Source organism: Mycteria americana, chromosome 6 (genome assembly GCF_035582795.1).
Source record: "Mycteria americana isolate JAX WOST 10 ecotype Jacksonville Zoo and Gardens chromosome 6, USCA_MyAme_1.0, whole genome shotgun sequence".
Lineage (NCBI taxonomy): Eukaryota > Metazoa > Chordata > Aves > Ciconiiformes > Ciconiidae > Mycteria > Mycteria americana.
In genome coordinates, this window is record NC_134370.1 from 13208716 (window position 1) to 13232787 (window position 24072).

At 39.4% G+C, this 24072-nt stretch overlaps 1 protein-coding gene across 2 annotated transcripts in view; it reads left to right on the top strand.

Moving 5' to 3' along the window:
- The window catches only part of SORCS1 (sortilin related VPS10 domain containing receptor 1), a 308182-nt gene that overhangs the window by 187909 nt on the left and 96201 nt on the right, over window positions 1-24072 (top strand). For both annotated transcript variants that reach the window (XM_075504592.1, XM_075504593.1), the window contains exons 4-5: window positions 1757-1915; window positions 12439-12512. In XM_075504592.1, the coding sequence (XP_075360707.1) occupies window positions 1757-1915; window positions 12439-12512 (233 nt within the window). The remainder of the gene's footprint in view (window positions 1-1756; window positions 1916-12438; window positions 12513-24072) is intronic.

A 24072-nucleotide genomic window follows, 5' to 3' on the forward strand; every position in this document is an offset into this window, starting at 1 on the left:
CTGATAAACATCACAATTAATTTTTGGCTTCAGAAGCTGGATAGGTTACTTAGTGACAGTAAATTATCTATATATTGATGTTTTGATTATTAATGCTTTCTGTGTAGCTTCTGTCATGCAATCTTCAGTTTAGAAGTCACATCAATGACATGCATGAAGTATTTGAAAGTGTTAAATGAAAATAAGAATGTTTAATAATGCATGTTTTCATCATAAGATTTCAAAAGTAAATCAGAGATACAAAAGAAGACTGTACCTTTATGCTACAATGGAAATATTATCATATTTTACATTAGAGGTACAGTGTGGTAACGTAACTGGTCTACGATCATTCAGGATATTAAAGTTCAGGTATTTTGAAGAACACCAAAATTCCAAGTCACAGGCCAAATTGTTATGCTACCAAGGGGTTTTCTAGAGATAGATAGATAAAAACCTCTGGCAGTTACTGAAGGACATTTCCTGTGTGGATTATGTGTCTTTACACCTTCACATACAAATAGTTCTTTAGCATCTGATGTCTATCAAGACTTATGGTGCCCTATAATTCATAGGTAGTGAGTTAATTATATCTAACTCTGCCTAAATAAGCCTAAATGAAAGAAAGAGAAGGAAATGGAATGTGTGATTTTTGAAGTGCCCAAGCCCAGATAGGAATTTGCTCTGAGAAATGCCAGGTGTGGATCCTTTCATTTCAGACTTGCCTAAGAACAGATCAGTGTTTGCCATTTGCAAAGCAACAGCAGTACCAGTACTTTAAAAAAAAATAAAAATGCTAATGATTCAAGGCTTTAATACCTTCCCAGGCAAATATTCTTCAGAACTTTTCATGTTTGTCATTCATGGTGCCTCATTCCCATTCCTTAGGGGTATTACTTTGTTGCTTGCTGAAATACTGGAATGATCTCTTTCTACTGCTCAAACCTATATATTCTTTCATGCAGAGACACGAGAGGAGTATCTCATTATTCTCTCTGATTCATCAGCAATGCAGACCAATTAATACCACAGTTAATGGGAAGAAGTAGCTACTACAACTGCAAGCCGTATATCTTCTGTCACTCCTGAACTAACAGTCTTGGACAAAGCTAGAAAGCAACTTTACTATGCGGAGATTAATTTTGATACACTACCAAATCTATAATTCACAACACCATAGAAACTGGAGATGGAAAGAACCCAGCATGTTATCAAATGTGTTCTCCTGCCAAAGCAAGATTGCTTGTTGCAGACAGCCAGATTATAGCATTTCAGGCAATGAAACTGTCATCTTCTCTGAAAATTCTGCCAGAGTCTAACAAACCTCACCATTAGAGATCATTCTCTGTGAGATCATTCTCTCCTCTCTCTCTGTCTCTCTGTTTTTCTTAACACCTAACTTTTTGTCTGCCACTCCAATAGATCATTCATGAAGACCCTAGCAGCCCACCGTGGCTGACTGGTAAGTTAGTAAGTTTGCACTCTGGTATTACAAATTTCAGGTTTGATTTTTTGGATAACCTGAGTGCAGCTTCATTTAGGTCTGTTTTAACTAGTGGTAAAGTCATTCTGCCTATTTGATCATATGTTATGAGTTTATATACATAGCTGAAATATACTGTTTTCCTTGCTGAAAGATTGGTTACGCTTAGTTTTGACATTACATTGAAACATTTTGAAATACATATATTTAGTAAGCTTATCTGAAGTTCCTACCTGTTTACTTATTTTTCCATCTGACTCCACCACTGTATTTTCATCTTTCCCTTCTGTATAGATTATGCTGCTGACTGATCCAGAAGTTGAGAGCAGCTTATTAATCAGTTCTGACGAAGGGGCCACCTATCAAAAATACCGTCTGAACTTCTACATCCACAGTCTGCTCTTCCACCCCAAGCAGGAAGACTGGATCTTAGCATACAGCCAAGATCAGAAGGTAAGAATCGTTGGCAGCATTTTGCTTTGTTTGCTTAGGAAAAACCTAGGGTTTCCCCATCTCTCTACGTAACTGCTGCAGAGCATTCAGGAGACAGTCTTTGGGGTGATACCAGGACAGTCTTTGGAAGTACCAAACTGGTATTTGCAAGCAAGAAATATTGAGTAAGCCTCAATGTAAAGGGCAAAGTAAAGGACATGGGTACCTACTGTGTTCTTGAGGCCTAGCTCTCTATGACTGACCTGCATTCATTCTGAAGTCTGCATTCATTCATCAGTCCTTTTGGCAATATCATGTGACAGGCAACGGACAGAGAAGACAGCTAAGATCCCTCACGATACGAATAACAACCCCTAATGAGGCTTTTTGTCCTCTTATTTAACAATTCTCTTACTCCAGCCTAGCACCAGCTCCAAGAACAGTGTAAGATGCTCCTTGTTCCTATCTGGTTAGCATATTTTCAAGTAGCCTTTGATTTTCCAAGAGAAAAGTAGCAGAGAATCAATTTCCTTTGAAGTCCAGTTCCTTCAGTATAGGTAATCCATCAGCCGAATAAATATGTTGTCAGATTTACCTTGATTTTTTGCTGCCCAACTTGAGACAACAGAACGGGACTTGATTGTAAGAGACCTCATTGTTAGAACTTTTTGAAAATCAGGCACATCAATACTCACAAGTCAGTTGTCTTCCAGTGAAGGACATTATACAGCTCAATCTGTTTAGTTTACCAAAAAGCAGATTGAAGGGAAACTATGTTGTTGTGCATAAATATATCCATGGGGGAAGACAGAACATATGAGTAAGCATTTTGATCTAGCAAAAAAAATTCTGACAAGAATTGATGACTAGGAGTCAATGGCAGATAAACTTAACTGTGAAGTAACTAGCCATTGGAGCAAACTGCTCCAAGAAATGGCAGATTTCACACCCTGACGTTTTGATTTTTTTGAATAAAACTGGAAAAAGACTAAAACAATTACCAACAGGGGTAAAAGAGTGAAATATCTTTGCATCTAGTATACAAGCCTTTATACTAAGTAATTTAGTGGTCTCTTTTTGTTTTACATGTGATGAATCTATGAGAATCTGAATCTAATCAATAACCAAAGTACTGGCCGAATTGTTCACGTTATACATTAATCTAAATATCAACATAAAAGTTTGAATTCTGTGATGTTTTCCATCTGTGTATTTGAATTCATTTTACAAACATTAAACAACTAATTTTCCTTTGGCCTAAATTAGGCTTGTTGTTAGTATTACCGTAAGCCTGAGAAAATAAAGGCATAAGGAATCTAAATAAGTAGGTAAGGTCACAAAATGATCTTATGGGAATTTTTAGAGTAGAAGTTCAGTCCTGTGCATTAAACTCAAACCCAGTATCCTTCCAGGACTGTAGCTTAATATCCTTCCCAGGTATGAGAAGTGCATGTTGCCTGCCTAATTCTTCCTGTAGAGTCAATTGCATGCAATATTTTTCACTCACCCCTCTCACAGCATTTTGTAGAGCGTACTGTGGTTATAATGTCTTCAGAGGAAGGTGCAGATTAAATTATTTCTGGGTGTTCAGAATGTAATTAGACAAGGTCAAAATGTTTCCTTTCCCTTGTGGCTGTTGAATTCTCTGGACTGATATGAAACTGAACAGTCTGGTCTCTGCTGTCTTTTAGGACCCATTGGAATGAAAGTTACCATGAGTTAGTAACAGGAAATTTGTTACATGAGGATCAATGAAACTTTCAGTGGAAAATTTGTCAAATAAAAGTAGGATGTAGTAGAAAATGAATTTTAGCTGTTGTGGTATTCAGCCTGCTCAGGAAATAATTCTGAATTACAGTCCATACAGCCAATGCTCATCAAATTTACGGTAGATGGCTACCAGCAAGTATATTGTCACTATTTTGTAGGAAACTCCCACTCTTCTTCTGCAGAATCCTAAAAAACAATCTGGATATAAGAACAAAAGGCTCTTTTGTGCATTAACCTGAATTTATGGGGTTGGTGTCGAGTTGTATGTATGGGGTGTTTTGGATGAGAGGCTGTAGGCTGTATGGTAAAATTTATTGGTGTTATGGCATTGATTAGCAAATTGGATAACTCTTGGTAATTCAGTACTGTAGTTGCAAGACAAAAATCGTGTAGCACAAGGTCTGTAGATCTGTACCAATTAACTCTAAAATAGCATTTTAAAAGTACTCTGTATGGGTATGAGTCACAGGCCTGGTTTCTACTTTAAAGCCTAATGGATACATTTTCTGACTTCAACAAGCTTTGGCCAAGAACCGTAGAGGGTAACCAACAGGCAAAGAGTATTAATCAGCTTGGACTAAATTAAAAGATACTCAAATCAAGGGTCAAGTTCAGCCTGTGGCTAAGTGTAAACAACTCCCATTGGTTTCATGGTTGTATATCCAAAGGCAGAATTTTCTCAGAGTAATTAAGAGGTCCTGCAGGTATTTATATAATTGCAATGGGAGCTGTGAGTTAGTTTGGAACAAATGACACTGCCGTTTGCTATTTTGCAATCTCGTGCTAAGACCGTATTTAAGGAAAGAGACCCCATTACTCCTTGGATTCCAGGCACTGTGTCACCAAGAGTCACCTGAGGAAGCAAGGGAAACATATTTGCATGGTAAGGAGTTTGCATTTTGATATCACTGACTTTGATGCCACTGACTGAAGAGGCTGTGAAGGTTTTGTTGATGGGGGCCATAAGGAGAAAGTTGGATTCTGACCAGTTAGGATTGTCACAGTAATTTAATTTTGCTGTTGACAGTCAGGAGGGAGGTGAGAATCAACTAGAAAACACATTTACATCCTTCTAACAAGCCACGTCGTTGTTTGCACCTTGTCATTACAGCAGGTGGGACCAGGAGAATCAGGTGTTGAACAGAGCAAGAGCTGGAGAAACAGAAATTGCATTGGGACTGGACTGGTTTAGTTCTCGGAAGTTGTCCCTCCATTTCAGGATTGATGGGGGCAAAGCCAACAGTTAGTGCATGCCTCTTGTTGCTCAGTTGTAATGAACAGGAAACGGGTCACATAGCATCATCCCACAGTCTCTTCACAGCCCACTGAGTCTCTCACTATAAGTACTACAGATCTTTTTTTATTTGGTTGAATAGGGATTTACTCAACAGTAGGGAAATCTGTGTTAACTGAAGTCGGTTTATGTCCCAGTTTCTTGAGTGTTGTGTGTGGGTAAATGTGGTTAATTACTGGGGTTCAACTGATGAACAGTAACTCATTAAGCTTCACTGACTCGGTTGCTTTTGTTCACATATTTCTCCCGTGTGTTTCTGCCTTGGGCAGCAGACTTGAATTACGACTGCTGACAGACCAGTCCCTTATTCAGTCATGACTTTTTCCTGCCAGTCCTGAGGAAAAAAGAGCAGCAAACCATCTGCCGCTTGCACTAATTGCTTCATGATTGCATTCATTGTTCTGGCTGAAAGTACAGTTGTTACATGGCTGATTCTTACCCATGTAATTGCAGACCTATTGCATGCTTCTCCATTTTCTCTGTAAGAGGTGTTACAAATCAGGAGGAAACTGCAGACACAGTAAAGCATTGCTTGTGAGGCAAAAGCTTGTTGGAGGTCTTGTATGTGTGAGCTCACATGGGTTTAATCAGCTTGCTTGTAGGATGAGGGGCTGTATTTTATGGGAGTATTGCTTATGTATTACTATGTAATCTTCAAAAGTGGTTTGCTGTGTAATCAGAGGGTGGGATGTAAGAGCCTCTACTTCATGTGGAGACATCTTCTGCTATTCAGATGGGTCAGACACACAGAGGAATGGTTAGTAATCAGCCATGAATAACAGAGCTATTTGGAGAGACGAAATAAAGGTGAAATTGGGAAACACAAGTCAGATGGGCAAAATGCAGGGTTGTAATTGCCCAGCTCAGGAACAAATGCGCAAAGGCACTCAAGTACTGAAAGGCAGCAACAGAGGCTGAAAAAGCAGGTTTAAAATGGAGTTGTTGTTGCTTCTTCTCTCTCATTTTAAACGAAGTCTTGAAAAGCAAGGCACCCCAGACCAAAGGAGCTCTGTCAACATAGCACTAGTAAATGAAGAGGTTTAAATTTCCTTTTTTTTTCTTGTTTTTTTTTTCATTTTGGCCTTTCCCAAATACCTGATTCCATCTGTATATGTTTATTTACTCTGTGTGTCATGCTGGAAATTAATGAGTTAGGGACTGATACTTGGCTGTATAGCTAAAGTACTGAAGTTCAGCAAATCAGGATTCTGTTGCTTGTGGGGCAACATATCTTCTGTCATCAAACCATGTCATCATCTTCATTTTCCTACAGTAAGGGACGTCTACTCCTCATGCATTCAAGTGGAAGAGAAAGGTGTTCTTATACCAGGGATGACAGAGGAACTGCTTAGAATAGAGATGAACATGTATACGGCCACAGGATGTCTGTGTGAGAGAACAGGCCAACTCTTAAAAGTGCCTTCAGCCCCCTCTATCTGTGTATTTGGTCTAATGCTTGTGTCTTACAGTAGAGTATCTGCCATAGATGTAGCCAGTATTCACTCTTCAAGATGTGATGGACTATTTTGGATGCACATCATAATTCTAAAACCTTCCATTTCACTGCATTAGGATCTAACTTTGAAGGTGACCCTGCTTGGAAAAGGGTCAGACCAGGGAACTCCAGAGGTTCCTTTCAACCTAAATTATCTTGTTTCTGTTTACACCCTCTCAATTTCAGTGGTAACAGCCACTTCCTACATAGACCAGAGAAGGGGGAATAAAATCCAGATTTATTTTATGAGAAATTGCATCGTAGTTTTTTAAAAAAATTGCCGTTAATATCAAGAGACATCATTTTGAGGTGGGTTTTTTTTTGACACTGCTGACAACATTTAGAGGACTATTCACTTGGGCTAACGTTAGCTGAGGGAGGCTAATCCCATCTAAAATTAATGGAGAGGAAAAAAGCTTCTCTAGAGTGGTAAGCATTAGCCACTTTGAATCATCCTCTGGAAAAGCCTATCTCTTTTGACAGACTGCAGACAAAACCAGGGAGCTAGTTTGCATAAAGCTAACATTAACCTATGTGAGTAACTTCCCCTTTCCCTACAGCATTACTCCTGCAGCAATCTACACTATGTGTGTTAATATTTAGAGCACCACTAATCAACCAAGCCAGTTTTCCAGCAAACTTGATTCTCTTTGATGCATATCGTTGAAGATGAAAAGTAATAAGGAATTTGCATGTTAAAAGGTGTTTCTCCCAGGCTTTGCAACATCTCACTTTCTGCATGATCTTAGATATCCTTTCTGGGTTACCAGCACCTGTGCCAGGGATGGAAAGGGCCTTCCACACAAAGGCCTTGTGAATACTAACCCTTATTTTTAAGTCTTTCCTTGTGGTTATGTTTGAAAAGCTATTTTTGAAGCCAGTGTAATGTGGAAATCTTATGGCAGAACCATTGTTTTGTCTTACCCAATGTTTCCAACAGTAGCCGCCTCATTCCAGAGGAAAGTACAAAAGTGCTGGATTGCTGTGCTGCTTTGTGGATGAAAACCAAAAATATTAGAAATAATATGGGAAAATCACCTAATTTCACCATTCTGAATAGGGGAACCTTTTACTGAAGTATTTATTATGGGGAAAACTTGGCCTTACGCTTATCTGCACTTATAATTTCCTTGTATTTATAATAGCTACTGAGAGCCCCAGTAACCTTATGCTGTGTAAACACATGCTACAAGAGATGATTTCTGCTCTAAAGAGCTTAGAAGTCTGAGTGATGGGAAGACGTGTAGGAGGTACAATACATAGGTGAGGCAGGGAAGAATAAAATAGATCTAGTGAAAAGATGGAAGGGGCCAGAGCTCTTTTACAGCTGTGAACTAGCACACGGGTAGATTATGAAACAATACAAGTGTTCATTCTATGCAATACGGGGCAGAAGGGCAAAGATGGATGTGTGGCAGAATGTATCCAGAACCATCCAAAAAATACAGGGTTTTATGAAGCTAAGATCTTGAGAGCTTTCTGCTTTGGAGAGATTTTACAGAGCTGAAGTAAAGAAAAATGTAGAGTTCTTTTTCCTCTTCCCTAGTACACACGTTCCCTTCTAGAAGTGATGTTGTGGTCTAGATCAGTTGAGTCAAATAAAATTCCAGTTATTCTTCATGGAACATTTTGGAAAAAACATTTTTTCTCCCTACATTTTCTGGAATTTAGTTATTTTTTTATAGTGCAAACTGTCAAACTAAAGTAAATAAACCAATCAGGTTTAACTAATTTCTGTTAAATATTTTACTTTCACTAAGATTTTATACATACAGCTTCTTCCTCTTCATCAAATGCTTTGTTTTTTTAACTACAAACATTTCTAAAATATTTTATTTCTCTTCTGCATTTTCATTGGATTATAGGAAAGTTGTCCTTAGTTTACAAACAATATTTTTTGTTTTTAAAAATATCTATATAATAAAGAATGTTTTGACTGTCTCAAATTGAAGATGTAATCAATGGATATAGCCCAAAATGCAAAAAAATTACTCAAGTCTAAAATTAGTGCTGGAAAGATCAGGAAATTAGAAGGGAAAGAGAAGATTACATAGCAACTGTATCCTGCTGTTACTCAGATATCCCAAAGCATTTTAAGATGAAGCTTACGCTATCACTATGAAATACATGAGCAGCTCTTATTCTTCTCACGCAGGTTGGGAAACAAATAACAGAGAGGGTGAGTAGCATACGGATATTGTTTGGTGTAGATAAGGAAAGAAGTTCAGTTTTCAGATGTCAGCTTTCCCTACTCCAGAAGATAGTAGTGTCATGTTGCGAGAAGGCTCTTTCTATAGCTGGGGGATTGTCTTACAGTTCAGAGGATTTATTTGAATCTCTGCTCAGGCTCAGGAGGTATTTGTAACCTTGGGACTGCCTTTCCTTTTCCCGTGCATTTCTGTTTTCCCATCTGAAAGAGGTAGGTGGTAGGTTTCTACTTCACAGAATATTAGGATTTTAAAAAGCAAAACAAAGCAAAACCAGACTATTAGTGATTGTTAAGTACTCAGTTATTACACAGAAAAATAAATATACAAGAGAAGAGGAAGCAAGAAGAGAATTATTCCCTGATGAACAAGGGTCAAACGTGAGAGATCAATACAAGATCTGTACTTCATGATAGTTTTGTCTCAGTTAAAACAGAAATGTCAGATCACTACTTGGCCCTCAGATGAAAACATACATTGCAATTGTAATAGGTTCCTTTTCTATTTGTGGTTGAAAAAGAAGTGTAACAAAGAACATTATCTAATTTCTGCCTAATAATGAAAATTGTCATCAGACGGCAGTGCTTGCCAAAGAAAATAAAATGTCATCTCTGAAGGGACTGCGTGCACGAGTCTGTCACAAGAAGTCCCAGGAGAGAGAGGGCTTTTATAACAACAACAAAATATGATGCTGGGTTTAAAAAATACCCATACAAGCACTATAATTGCTAAATGGGGAAAAATAATCCCAGCTGTATCATAACACATACTTGACAAAAACCTAGCCTCCAAATCTTTCTTTTTTTCTGGTCCAACTAAATAAACTCAGTCTAAAATGAATGATACTTAGAATAAAATATCTGAAAAAATCCTCACTGCAAAGGTTTGGGGGTTTTTTTCTTTTTTTTGGGCAGTGACACATAAGGTAGGGAATTCCCCCTGTGCTAAAGATACCTTAGTGCTGCTTGTGCTGCCGTGAGTCAGTGAAGGCTGAGATTGGTGCTGAGATAATGGTGAAGGAGGAAAAACCTTCTAAAGCCTGGTTATTAAAGTGTCTCATAAAAGACAATGAGAGCTTTGGGCATGTGTTCCCAGGGAGGTGATATTTCCCTTTGAGAGCTGTTGCCTTTTCTCACACACTGTTTCCAGCTCACTGGGCACTGGCTTCTAATTTGAGAGGCCAATCCTGACAGTAGAATTTCTATATCCATTTCCTCCCTTTGAAACAAACTTATAAACAAACTTTGCATTTCTCCACTTTTTGTCTGCATCACGTCTCATTCAGGGCCCACGCTAAAAGAAAGCAGGGCTCCCTGGGTGCTGTGCAGCATCACAGCTTCTGTTCTGCTGGGGGAGCTGTGGAATGCACCAGGTGAACAGCCCCGCCGAAGAGTTGTGCTGAAAGAGCCAGAGGGAAGCTGTGGCACTGGGCCATTCAACCACCTGGCACTGCAGTGGGACTGCAGGCATGGAGGAGAACGCTACACAAGCACAGAGGAAGCTTTTACAGGCTGTAATTAATTCATTCTGGATGCTGTTACTATCACCAGCAAATTCAGAGAGGGGATAACCTGCTGAAAGCTGTGCTCAGGGAAACTAGAGAGGGAGTAGGGTGAGGGATACAAAAGGGGGAAAACAAGATTTACTGTAATGATTTCAGGCATCTGAACATCAGCGTCCCTGGAAAGCTTACATCCTATATATCCCTGGTCTGGAAACACAGAGGTGTTTGTTGAGTTGTTTGGATTGCTCCCTGTTCTTAATTTAAAGGATGTTCTGAACTTTATGAAAACTTAAATTACTGTATGTCAAAGACATATTACTTGGCACGGAAGAAACTACTTTGTCGTGAAAGGGTAAACATTGACATTGGAGAGACAGATTGACAGTAGCTTGTTGTTACTATGTTTTTATTTTTGCTGCAATTAAAAAAGCAGGTCTAGAAATGGATTTTGAATGCGAAGGGGGAAAAATACCTCCTATAATGGTAAAGTTCTTGATTAGGTGACCTCAAAGCACTTTACAAAAGTCATTGTTAAATGTTCCAAAATATTTTCTTTAATTGTCAAAAAAGAGAGTTTTCCTTACTTATAGCTAGGGTCTCCTAAAGTTTCAAATAAAAATGTATCTAGAATCTTCTACTTAAGGAAAAATAACAGACTCACCACTGAAGTTTTAAAAGTGGATGCATTTCTATCCACAAAGCTAAACTGCTTTTCCTTTTCTTACTCTCGTTATCTTCTATCCCCTCTGCCTTCTTCCCTCTCTCTTCTTTGACAGTGTTCAAGAGAAAGGGAGATGAGAAAAAGAGGTGAATTTTTAGCTTTCATATTTTAGAGTAGCTTTCAACATATGCCAGTCTACTGTTTACCAAAAAGCTGTTGCAATTAGTTTCTCCATGTCCTTCCAAGGTTTTATGGTAAGGAAGTGGAGGGATATAGGGAGGTTTGCATTGGGAATGTAATGCAGAATAAGAAGTAGATCTCAAGGTTTCTTACATCCCAGTCTCATCATTCTTAAAATACATTCAAATCATCTTTCTGAGCAACCCAAAGCTTTAAAATCAGCTTCTTTTTCTCATTCTCACAGGCATCCATCTTTCTCATCCCTGCTAATCCACTGCTACTACTCGTTCAAAAAAAAAATTTGTCAAGGTTTGCACATAAAGATTCAGATTGTTTGCATTTTATGCAAGATCCCTAAAGTGGTGTCATGAAAAGGCAAGTCACAGTTCAAAAAAGGGGTCCAACATCTTCCTTGCCAGAAAAAGGGACTGACCAAGTCTATCAAGCAAGGGAAGGAGGGGAAATAGGATGAATCTGCAAGAAAAGTATAGGCTGACAGCCAAATATGAGAAATTTGAAGTTAAATAAAACAAAAGAAAGAACCCAAGTGATCCTTCCCTCTACTGTCCTGAGAATTACCTGATGGCAGCATTTACAGAGAGAAGCTGTTTGTAAGTGGTCTATAACAGTAACATTTGTATATCATTCCACAAAGACATGTCAAAGTATTTATAATACCTGTAACATGTGTTTTTGCTGACCTTTCTCAGTCTGGTTTGGTATTTATCATGGAAAGATTTTCTGAAATGATTGATGTATTTGGATATTGTTTGTGTAACCAGACTAGGAGAAGGTGTCACGTTGTTTGCAGGAGAAGGACAGGAGCAAAAGGAGAATCATGGGTTTCCATGGTACAAGTAACTTGTGCTATTTAAACTTATTCAGTCCTGCAAGAGAAGTCTGGACATGTTAGCGCACTTTTTTTGGTGCCAAATTGAACAAGCTCTCTCTAGGGATGGCTCCTGGTAACTGGAAAGAGAATGACCTTCTAACATAACATCAAGGAAGGCAACTGTGTATATCTGTTGTCAGAGCTAGGCTAGGATATCAGACTGCTGTGTTATGCTGTACATTTGGTGTCCACCACAAGTTTAAAAAAGTAAAAGGCAGCCTTCCCACACTGCACAATTTTATTGCCTGGGAGTGCCACGAAGAGCTAGATGATGAGTTTTCAGTCATGGCAGGTTGTTCGGTGTACCCATACACTGATCCCTCAGGAAATACCGGTTGTGTCCCATGTCACACAGCTCATATTGCCTCTGCCAATAAAAAGCATCGCAGACACTTTTCAGCTGCCCAGGTATGTCCCTTTGAGACTGGAGGAAGTAGAAGTCCAAGTCACTGTCTCAGAAGTGATACAGGCTTCTTCAGATTAATTTCTCTATTATCTTTGTGTTTTACTCTGATTCATGACTGTTTGTTTTTGTCCCCAGTTATTCAGTTCAGTGGAGTTTGGCAGAAGATGGCTGCTTCTTCATGAGGGAGTTGCACCAAACAGGTTCTACTGGTAAGAGCAAAAACCTCTTCCTCGTTTCCTAGACACAGCTTTCCCATAGGTACAGTCATGTTGAAACGGGGCCTTGAAGGCAATGTGGCTGAATGCAATCTGCACTGCTGATTTGTTGAGTTTAATTTAGAACTGGTATGAAAGGAGCATTATTTCTCCTGTTATGCTTTTATACAGCACTTGAAAATGGGGTCTTTGATCTAAGGAAGATATACAACTGAAATATACTGAATAATAGCCTGAAGAAAACATTGATTTGGGAAGGGAGAGTTCTGCAATTTCCTGTGAACATTTTGAGTTTGAACGCAACTCTGTTCAGCATAAACTGTTTTTGCACCAAATACAAAGGAGAGATAGATCTGGTTCTGCAACCAGTGAGAGCCAAAGACTGAAGTCTTGGAGTCTTTGAGGATACTAGCATTTCTGCCACGGGTAACAGTCGACATCCTCCAGTGACTGGTGTTATGCTTTTAACTGCTGTTAGACCTACTTCAGTCCTTGAAAGTGAGCAAGTTAATGACCATTGAACTAGACACACATAGTTCTTCATTATGAGCTTAAATCATTCTGCAATATTGCTTCTAAGCAGCAGTGCAAGATTCCCAGTCAGATTTCAAGCTGTATGAATCCTCCATGTGTAAGTTCCTCTTGCTGAATCTCTGAAAATGGCAAAATGTTTGCAAGTTTGATGCCAAAGTTACCTTAAAGCAGTATCATAGCTCTTTGTCACTGATGCAAGCTTAACTCTTTGCTGCATTAACTTATGCTATGCAATTTGTATCTAAATTCACATAGGGCCATAGCCTACATGGTTATGATAGAAACTGAGCATCTCACAATTTTTAATATATGGGGTGTCTGTAATGGATGATTTGACTTCAGATTCAAACACTTGTAGTGGCCACAGCCACTGAAAAATAACCCCTGGATGTAGGTCCAAACGTTATTCTGCAGTTCTTCCCTACTAGCAAACTTCTTTCTATTTTGAGTCTCTTCTCCTTCAGTTTTAGTCATCACAGGTTTACCCAGTGATTCTGGTATACTGATTCTCTTCTCGTGATTCTGATTGCAGGCAGATCTCTTTGCATTTGCTTTCCATAGCAATGATTTGCATACCCAGTGTAAAGCTCTGTAACCACGCTTGCAGAAAAATACTCATCTGAAACACCTCCATGCTGTCACGCAATAGCAATTAGTGTAACTTTGGCTTATGTGGAAAAGAAAACTGGCGAAGGAAGGAGACACTGGACTGTTTTCCTGCAAATATGGTTGTCATAGTCTAAATCAAAGATAAGTTTATTTTTTTATATTTCAGCTTACTCTTCTTTTTGCTTACACTGGTGTAAATCTATGAGACTTCTGATCACCTTTTTATGGAGGCAGTATCCCACCTGTGAGCAGAAGCTGGCTCATGTCCTGTGAATCTGGCCTTTAAAATAGAAGTTTTTGATAAAATAGTCATCTTGAAATCAGGAGGAGCTGAACCAGATGATTAAAATGAGACCCCCGTGGAAGCTTCTAAACTAAAAGTTTGTGCCAAAACCACAGGTTTTGAACATATCAAGATTCAGGAGTGGTTCAGTCAAATATTTTCTTTTAATTTATGAAAGATGTAAGAGCTCTAGGTCAAATTTACTTCCAAAGTTGAATTTATATTTGGTCTGCAAAGAATATGCCAGAGATTTTGTTTGCTGCTCCTGCTTTTTAATCCTTCTCAGAACCTGTGTTAGCTGAAGCTTTTGCAAACTAAATTCCATTTTTAACTTAAACTTGTTTTCGTGTGAGTGCCTAGATAGACAGGCACATATATATTTATATCACTCTTATTTCTTTCTTACCGGACTCCTAACAGGGTTCAAAATGTCAGATGCAAACATGCAGCCCCAAACATCTCTTGTTTTTTCTGGGCTAATAAAAGCAGAAAGTCCTAGAAATCTGGGGACCCAGTCTTTGAGACATCCAACAAAATTGTACTCACCAAAGAGGGTCAGAGATCTGGAAAGAATGTCCCTGTTCCTGGATTCCTGTGTCCTGTACTGCACTCCAAACCTTTTGAAGTTCCCCATCATTACTAACTGTAGAGGTTTATTGTGAATTGAGCTGATGGATGCCTGCAATAAGAATAATGATGAAAACGGTCATTTTCCCTTGCCATGGAGCTCAAACTTTGAAGGCCTCTTAGAACCTAACAAATAAGAGAAGTCAGGCTTGGAGCTTCAAAGGCAAAGAGTAAGTTGAAAAGATGAAAAGATGTTCCAACCACCCATCTAATTCCCTACAGCCATAAACAAAACATGAAACTGCAAGCCTGTATTTTCACCTTGAACAGAATGTCCCTTGCATAACACACTTCAGTGTAAGCTAGACTGTACTTCTGCTATTGAAAGTAAAAATAATACAACTTGTGGAGGCAGTGTTGCATCTCCTTCTGGCTTATTTATTATGATCATCATCACCTTGGAAAAAAAATACTGTTAGCTGCAATTATATGGACACTGTCTGTCCTCAAAACCATTCATAGCAGAAAACAGAGCTGTGCATGTGTAATTGAGAACATGTACACCACAGAAAGCAACACTGGGCTTTTCCATGCATTTCCATTTCAGCTAAGTACCTGAGGACAAAATAGGCACTGAAGTGCTGAATCAGAAGGGCAGCCCTTTGCACTCAGAGCGTGGCCACTGCTGACCGCCCATGCAAGAAAAGCAAAAGGGAACTGGGACATAAGAGGGTGCAGATGTACAGTCGAAATCCAAACTTCTACGGCAACATCTGTATAGCCAGTGCTGATGTACAAGTTGGGTAGAGCCTTGCTCAGTGCCCTGTGATATGTTTGGATTTTTTTTTAATTAATTATTATACATTTTGGCTTGGAAATATGCAGAGTCTAATCAACCTGAAAAGTCAGAAGACTGACTTCCAGTTATTCTTAAGAGCAGAAATGACTAGTGAAAGAAAATGTCCTGAATTCACAACTTTTCAAGGGAAACAGACTGTGGGTACATTCTCTCCTGTTCCTGGTGCTTTCTCTAAATCAAATGCTTTTGAAGGGATCAACCAGGACACAGCTGTATTGTGCAGAGATAGAGGGCTATAATATCCGTGGAGAATGAGGGCTATATTCCAATATCTAAGGAAGGCTGAGGAGTTGCTTTAATACAGACTTCTTCCAGGACTATCTATACTGGGACTTTTCTAAGATCAGGAAGATGCAAAGCAAAGCCTTTGGCATCAGGCCTTTGTGAGGCTGCATTTACTTAACGCTGCTTCTTTTGACAGGGAAGGAACATCTGGAAGGCTTTAAAGACTTTTAAATGGATTTGAAGGGTTGATGAAAGCAAAGATGCATTTTCCTGATTGCTCACTGATATTTTAATTGCCATTTTACTCTGTCATGTGGTCTTGTAAATAGTTTATTGGTCACTCTAAGTCTTGTGAATAAACACCACTAAGCTTGCTAGTTTTAGTCTTGAGGAGACTCTGCCTGCAAATGCTGTCAGAGAAACTGTAGTGTCTTCTACAACTGCATTTCTTATATCTGTTTCCAAGAGAATTTTCTTTTTTATTCACTTATTTTTGGCTGCTGTGTGAAACACCCCCTCCTACAACCACCCAAAAGAAATTTAAACCCCTGAAGAACAACATTAAAGCAATCTGGTGATGCCTACTGCATAACTCTGAGAAAACACTCTGTGCAGAAACAATTCAGCTCCTTGTAGTTCATACATATTTTGTATTCTTGTATCCACTGTTTCATTACAAGGAATCATTAACATGAAAATAGAATCTTTGTTTATTCAGAGCTCCTCTGTTCCCCCTTTTCATTCTTCCACCTGCAGCTCTAAGTGATGCCCTGACATACACACTTGTGATGAAAGAGATTGTAATGTCACTCTGTGGAGGAAGAGATCACATGGGGATGAGCAGTTAAACTCAAACCTTTAAAACGAGAGGCGACTGGAGTTTTCTTATCTTAAAAAAAAAAAAAAAACAACAAAAAAACCACAACAAAACAAAACAAAAGGAGGAAAAAGGGATCTGTAATTCTCTACCTCATTAAAAGGTTGTAAGGACACATTTGTGCTGGGCAGGCTTTAGTGATGGGCTACTGTAAAACTGACACCTGTAATAATTGCTGTAATTTGGTTATCTTATCCCATATCTGTTTGCATAATCTAGGTATGTGAAAGTGGTATACTGAGGAAAGCATAATCCACTCAGAGAGTCAACCGTATGTTACGTGTCTGATGGAAACATAAAAGAACCCACACTGCATACAACCCCAAGGCACTGCAGTTCTGCACTGTATCAACAATTTTCATGTTTTTTATTATTTCTCTGGCAGGTTCTTGAGATTTTGCTGTTAAATGTACTGTGACAGAAAAATGCATGAAAGTTATTGAGTTGCTTAGCAATTCTGGAACTGTGATCTATGAAAATACCCTAATTACTAGAAAGGAGAATTCTAAGCAATATTAGTTCAGCAGGGTAATACAGAAACAGCAAGTTAATATACATGGCTTATTGCTGATAGCACAGTGTTTACTAATGTAGTTGGCATTAGGGGAAGAGAATGCAGTAGATGCTAGTTAGAAGAGTAGGATAAATGCTTTATCTAATAATTACGAGGGTTTTTTGTGATACTTGGTGATTTTCAGCATACATTCCTGTGGTGGAATTTTGCTGGCAAAGACGCTGGTTTGTAGTGAATACAAATATGAACACAATTGGCAAATCAGTCATATTGGGAATTACTTTACTTTTTTTCTTGTGTTTTTAAAGTGGTCCCGTCATCTAGTCAAAATTCAATAGTGATACCTTGTGACTTGCAAATCCAAACATTCAAGACCATTCGTTGCAAAAAAACCTAGTCAAAGTGCATATAGTTCAATATGGCCAAAATATATACGCAGAAATTGCTCATTAAAAGCTAGATTTTTATTCTGGTCCTCAGATCAAGTCATGCCTTCAACCAGAAATTATTTTCTGAAAGTCAGTAAGTCAAGGTATCACAATTAGAGCTGGCCCTAAAAAAATAAAAATAAAAGGTTATAAAGCTCATTAAAATGTCTGCAAAATATTTTTTTTTTAAATCAAAAAGAGACATTTTCTGAAAAGATTCTCAGCTAATTCTAATCATAACCTAACCTTGAAAAACTTAGGGCCCGGGGGGGGGGTGTGTGGGGTAGAAATAAAGCCAAATAATAAAAGTGTCTTAAAAACTGGCATAAAATGAACAATAGAAAAGCCCAGCTAGTAAATTGTATCATCAAGCTGTAATCATTAACTGTATCGGTGCCCTTGATTTTTTTTTTTTAGTTGTTTGGGTATTGCACCCAGACAAGCAAGTAGGAGAAATACAAAAGAAATACCACTCCATACTTCAGGAAGATCAGAGAGCTTTAATGATGAGAAGGCTGGAACACCTCTCCTATAAAGAAAGGCTGAGAGAGTTGGGGTTGTTCAGCCTGGAGAAGAGAAGGCTCCAGGGAGACCTTATTGTAGCCTTTCAATATTTAAAGGGGGCTTACAAGAAAAATGGAGAGACTCTACTGGTGCAGGGACTGTAGTCATAGGACAAGAGGTAACAGTTTTAAACTTAAAGAGGGTAGATTTACATTAGATATAAAGAAGAAATTCTTTACTATGAGGGTGGTGAGACACTTGCCCAGATAAGTTGTGAAGGCCCCATCCCTGGAAGTGTTCAAGGTCAGGATGGATGGAGCTTTGAACAACCAGATGTAGTGAAAGATGTCCCTCCCCATGGCAGGGGGTCAGAGTAGATTATCTTTAAAGGTTCATTCCAACCCAAACCATTTTATGATTCTAAGATGACTGTCTTAATTAGACAAAAACCACAGCTCTCGACTTTCATGCACTACATAGGTGTAACAGGCTGATTAGAAGTAAAAACATTTCATAGTATATCTCATTTCCAGTAGGGTCATGGGTCCATGATGTTAATGATTCCCTGAAGAAATTACAGGAGATATGTCAGTTTGTTAAGAGATGTTGCTATGTCTCCACTCTGCCTTGGTTTTTTCTAAGTAAGAGAAGGAGAAGAAAATGGATGCAAACATTGTAAAAAAGCAGCCAGCCGACCTTTCCCCTCAAACAATACGAAGATATGCACACACACTGAAAGGGAGAAGAAGATAAACTAGTAAGCAGCTGGGAGGACAGATGAGTAGATAGGGCTATATTTGTGTTTCTTTTATGAGCAATCGCAAAGAAAGTTAATCTTCAGAGTAGAATTATAGAGTATATACCTTTTCTTTTCCAGAGGAGGCTAGAGACTGTATTTTAAAAGCTCGGAGTGTGTTCAGTGGAGCAGCGGAAAGAGCTGAAAATCAAGGGAAAAAAAGTGTCAAAGCCCTGTTAAAAACTTCATTATATTCAAGCAGTTGGAGCAAGCCAGGTGAACTGTCCCAGTGTTCTTGTCAGATCTTGGCTTGGTGAGATTTGGACGCCCACCCAGGTGGGCTGAGGCAATTTAAATGGCATGGTATCTGGGCTGTTTACAAATGATGCTGTGTATTGCTGAACAAGACCTTTTAATCACTGCAGGGCAACTGCTGGAGACTGACGGGGAAGATGCCAATCAAAAGGCATTGTGACAGCCTGTCCAGAAAATCATCTACTTGATCTAACACACAAGCCATACCCGATGAGTTGAAATGTACTAGAAATTTAATTAAAAAGATATGTATTTCATAGTTTAAATATGGTGGAGATGGGCACATGCCAGAGGGGCACATCACAGAGGAACCCATGACAGTTTTCAAGATATCTGAATTAAGCAACTGAGTGATGGGGAATAGCAAGAGTAGTGAATTTTGCTTGATTTCCATCCTTTTTTGTTTTCTGAATTGAACATTTGCTTCCAGTTGAAGTTTGTCTTTGGGAGAAAGTCAGACTGATGGTCTGAGCCTCTACAACACAGGCTGCTACTACCTTGCTAATATTTTTAGGCAGCTTCATGGCTGCCAGCCTAAAGATACAGATGAGCTGCAGGCAAGCAACACTACCAGGGACCAGAGTGAAGAGCAAATCTGCAACTGTGCCTTTCCTTGGCCCTTACCATGCTGCTGCTGCTAACATTACTGATGGCGAGTAACACACATTAGAGCACTTTGTCACCATTCAGTGCCCCTGACATTTACCATTTTCTCATCTCATCCTGCCCAGCCAGAGTGCAAGGAAGCATACTCTCAGTTGGCAGCGTTCACTAAAGGTCCCACTGGCTTTTCAATGGATTTGGTGAAAACCTCTGCTTACAGTTCTCAGACAGCTGGACCCTGATGTAGCTCTATCTTTTTGGTACAAATGAAGGCTGAAATCTCTCAGATTTACCTTGGGAATCAGGATTTTATTCCTGTCTGGCTTCCAGAGATACAAACTTGCCAGCCCCATGTGAGTCAGCAAGGACAGAAAAAAGACATGCAGCATCCTCTTTCTGTTGCTGTTAAAAGCTCATTAAGACTCTTTGAGTTTATGATAAGGTTTAGTTCTTAAGAAACTGAGATCCAAAATACATACCTTTCTTCCCTGGACAGGGCTGAGAAAATTGCCCGAAGTCACACAGCAGAGGTTGATAGCCTTCTGGTCCTCTGAGTCTATAATAACCAGATCCTCTGATCCCAGTAGTCTCTTGAGAGAACTTGTTACTCATAATCAAATCAAAATTTGTCAGAGCAAAATATAACTCTTCAATCCCAAATCCTTAGTTTGGTAGAATTCCACCATGTGAGAGAAAAAGTGTTCTCAACCCTATTTGATTATCATGAGGACTCTAAAGATGGTGGTAAAATAGTAATTTGAATATTCTAAAAGTCATAACTGAATAGAATCTTGACCATTTAGCTGACTCTGCCCCCTTCCTCCTCTTAGAGTCTTGTCTTCCAGTTGTGAATAGGGAGAAGAGGTATATTCACCTGAATAAGCCTTTTGGGACTGAGAGGCCTCAGTCTGATTGATGGCATAGTTTGGTGTGTTGTGATTTTCCCAATTCAGCTGACTTAAAAAATCATCCAGAGACACTTTGTAAATGAGTACAGACTCCCACGAGCTTCAACTTCTCTCCCGTCATCCACTTCCCCCATTGAAGATCTGCAGAAGTAGGCAGGCATCCATATACCAGGTTCAAAATCTTGATCTGGGGGTTACTCAGTAGCAGAAGCCTTCAGTGCTGTGCAGGACCCTGGAGCATGTCAGTCTTCAACGGGCATTGGACTGAGAAGCCGATTTCTCCGTATGCACCTATAAAGGGCAGCCCTTGAGAGGGTGAGGCAGTTGCATAGTAAAGTTAGCTGTGGATTTGTCTAGATCTGTGTCAGGAAGGTTTCACTGCTATTTTCTGTTGTATGTTTAATGAGCAGCATACTGCGTTACCAGAGTTGACTTTGCACTCTTGCTGTAAATTACTTGCTGGCCTCCTCCGGAGCATACTGACTGGGCCACAGCACTACAAGATGCCAAAAACATGCGTCTTAACATAGTGGGAAACCGTGATCCTATTAGACTGTACTAGCAGAGAAACAGTAAATCAGGTAGGTTTGGTCCTTATATCAGGGAGCTGAGTTCAGAGGCTATAAGTAGAGGGTACCTTCCTCCTTCTCTCCCTTCAAGCCAGTATGATGTCTTAAGTTTCCTGCAATATATGAAAAAGAGATGTAGGACAGGAGGACTATGTTAAAATCAGGATCTAATCATGGTAACTGAATTTTATCCACTTAGTTTAGATCCTCATTTTAAGACATTCCTCCCACCCAGTGTTACCAGCAATAGATACCTACCTCCCGGAGAATTCACATCCATCTATTTCAGAGTTTTAGCTACGTTTCCTCTCTGGAGCTTCTCACAGAGAGCTGTGGTGTTACTGTAGTGGGGGAGAAGGCTTGGTTTGCTACTGTCCTCAAAACTGTGTGGTATGTGGACATCATTGGGTGGAAGGCTGTGGATAATCCCACTCTAGGGTTGTAAAAAATGATGGTGAGAGTAGAATCGACTCCCCATGGCCTGGAAATCACACCACGACCCCCATTGACCTACTCATCTATTTTAGTGTTAGCAGCAACAGCCACCTGTTTTTCTGGGTTAGTGTTGTGAGGTGGCACAACTAGGAGAAGATGGGCTTTACTCACTGCACTGCTATTTTCCATCAGTTCTAGAGTAAAGGTGACAAACTGAGTAAAGCATACCATAGGATGGATTTGGCCCAGTGGCTGCCATTTGAATTGCACAAAATTATATCATTTCATCTAATTGGACAATGTGAGAAAGAATAGTGCAGAGATGTAGCAGGGAAAAATCTCATTAGATTATTGTCAGGGGAGATTTATTGGCCAGATATAAAGAAATGAAGTGCTGATTTATGCCTGTCTGGAATCTGGCCCTTTGTTTCTAAAACATGTCAGGAGAATATGGTTAAGAGATGTTAAAGCTAGAAAGCTATCTTTAAAGCATGTGCCAGGAATACTAAAATCTGTAAAATTTCACATATAGGGACTGAACTAAAGAAACCACAAGAATTCCCTCCCACACTGAGCTCCCTGGGGCAGATTCACTGACCTCTGCAAGCAAAAAGAGGAACAGAGGGTATCTGCAGAGTCCTCATGGAGTCAATACAGTAGTAAAAGAAAAAAGAGCCTGGAGGACACTCAGGCTCTATTTTTGTCTCTGCCACATAACAACTGTGTGATCTTGGTCAAATCAATGAGGTCCCTGTGCTCTTGACTAATCAGAGGAGTTTATCTATAAGCTGAGAACAAAAATTTTCCTCAACCCCTATTTCTAACTTGGTCTGCTTGTCTTGTACTTTTCCATAGGTCTTGAGCAAATCAGTAGCATGCAGGGAAGGTTACTTAAAGGTTGATTGTCAAATACTTCTGTATCTTTGGACAAAAAGCTCCCTGTTCAGTGCTACATGTTTCTATTTTTATGAATGGCAATTAGGATTTAGAGTGTTACAGAAGCATCAGTGGAACCAAAAAATTGATGCTACTGAGGACTCCATGAACGTCATCCACTGTTGTTGTTTTCATTCTGTCCTTTAAAACAAAAACAAAAACCTGCCATTCACTAAGTTGGAATAAGCTGTCAATTTTTTAACATGAAGTGGCAGGATGTGTCCCAGAGGCAGTGTGGGAGCTGGTTTTGCATAGGCAAGATTTATGATAAGGGATTCGCATGAGTGCTGAGGCTAAAGGAAGATAAATCCCCAAAGGCAAATTCTACCAATAATTGAATTACAAAGCCATTATCATGTGCTGAACAGAGCAACTTTATAGCTCTATTGTGACAGGATAAAGCTTGTTAGAATATTTATGTTCATAGAACAACTTTGGCATAAGGATCTCTGAAAGTATGTTCTCTCTTCCACCTGTCTGTTGCAGCTAATTAGTCTTTCTGTGTGATGCAGTATATGTGGAGATGGAGCTGTGCTCAAATTGGGGCTGGGAAGAAGGAATGCTGAAGGTCGGAAGACATGTCAAAATAAATAACACATTAAGCACAAAGTCATCTGCAGAATGTAACTAGAGTCTAATGTCCAGAAAGAGAATTGGAACAGGTTGCAGGAAGGGAAAGAGAGGGCAGAGAGGCAAATGAGCATTTTTAATGATGAGGGGTCAAACTGGGTTTTCCAAGCAATGTGTCACTTTTCTGTTCGGTATTGCATTGCAGCCACTTCTAACCTACTCTGAGTCAGTGTCGATAAGCTCAAAATGGCCAGAACTATGTGGATCTCATTCCACCCACCTCAGTAGCGTCATGCTGTTATCTGTCATTTATTTGCTGCATGAACAAATCATACCTGTTTCCCCCCAAAAGGAGGTGAGGGATGGTTGTAGGAGTCCTGATTCTGCACTTGTTCATTTCCTCTGAGATATGGGAAAGCTGCATAACATCTCTGTCCTCATATAAAGGATGAACAACATTCGCACTGATTCTGTCTGTGAAAAGGGCATAGTAGCATTTCTGCTCTTCCAGCCTTTCATTCTGGGGCATCTGCATTGAAGATTCTGTAAAATAACATCGTCTTTTATTGCTTAGCCTAAAAGACCTTTGATCTTGGCTGCTGTGAGCATGTATGATACAAGGAATACATATGAAAAGTTTGCCATCAAGTTTCTTGTAGTCCCAGATATGGTGTGACCATGTCTGAAGTCAAGTATCCAAAACCAAAGGCACCCAAAGTTACTTTCCAGAATGCACAAGCCCTTGGGATGGAGCCCTTATTGTCTGGTGCTTAGAGTTCTTTGTTTATGAAAAATGGTAGTTTGAAATTAAGTACACCAAGTGGAAGCTTTTGCTGTCTTCACAATGATGCCTTTTTGCAGTTCTGAGTGGTCTGACTGCCTTGCAAGCCTCATCAGTTCCCAGCATCCATAAACAATTGCTTTTGTCCCTAGAAGTGAAAAAAAGATAGAAGAGGTGGAAACCTCAGGATAACAGGATCTCTATTGAATTCCCTTGGCTCAAAAGACCTGACAGGCCAAGGAAGCCAAGGTTTTAGAAATGTTTCAGACAGAGAGATGGCAAGGGGTTGGTCACTACAGAA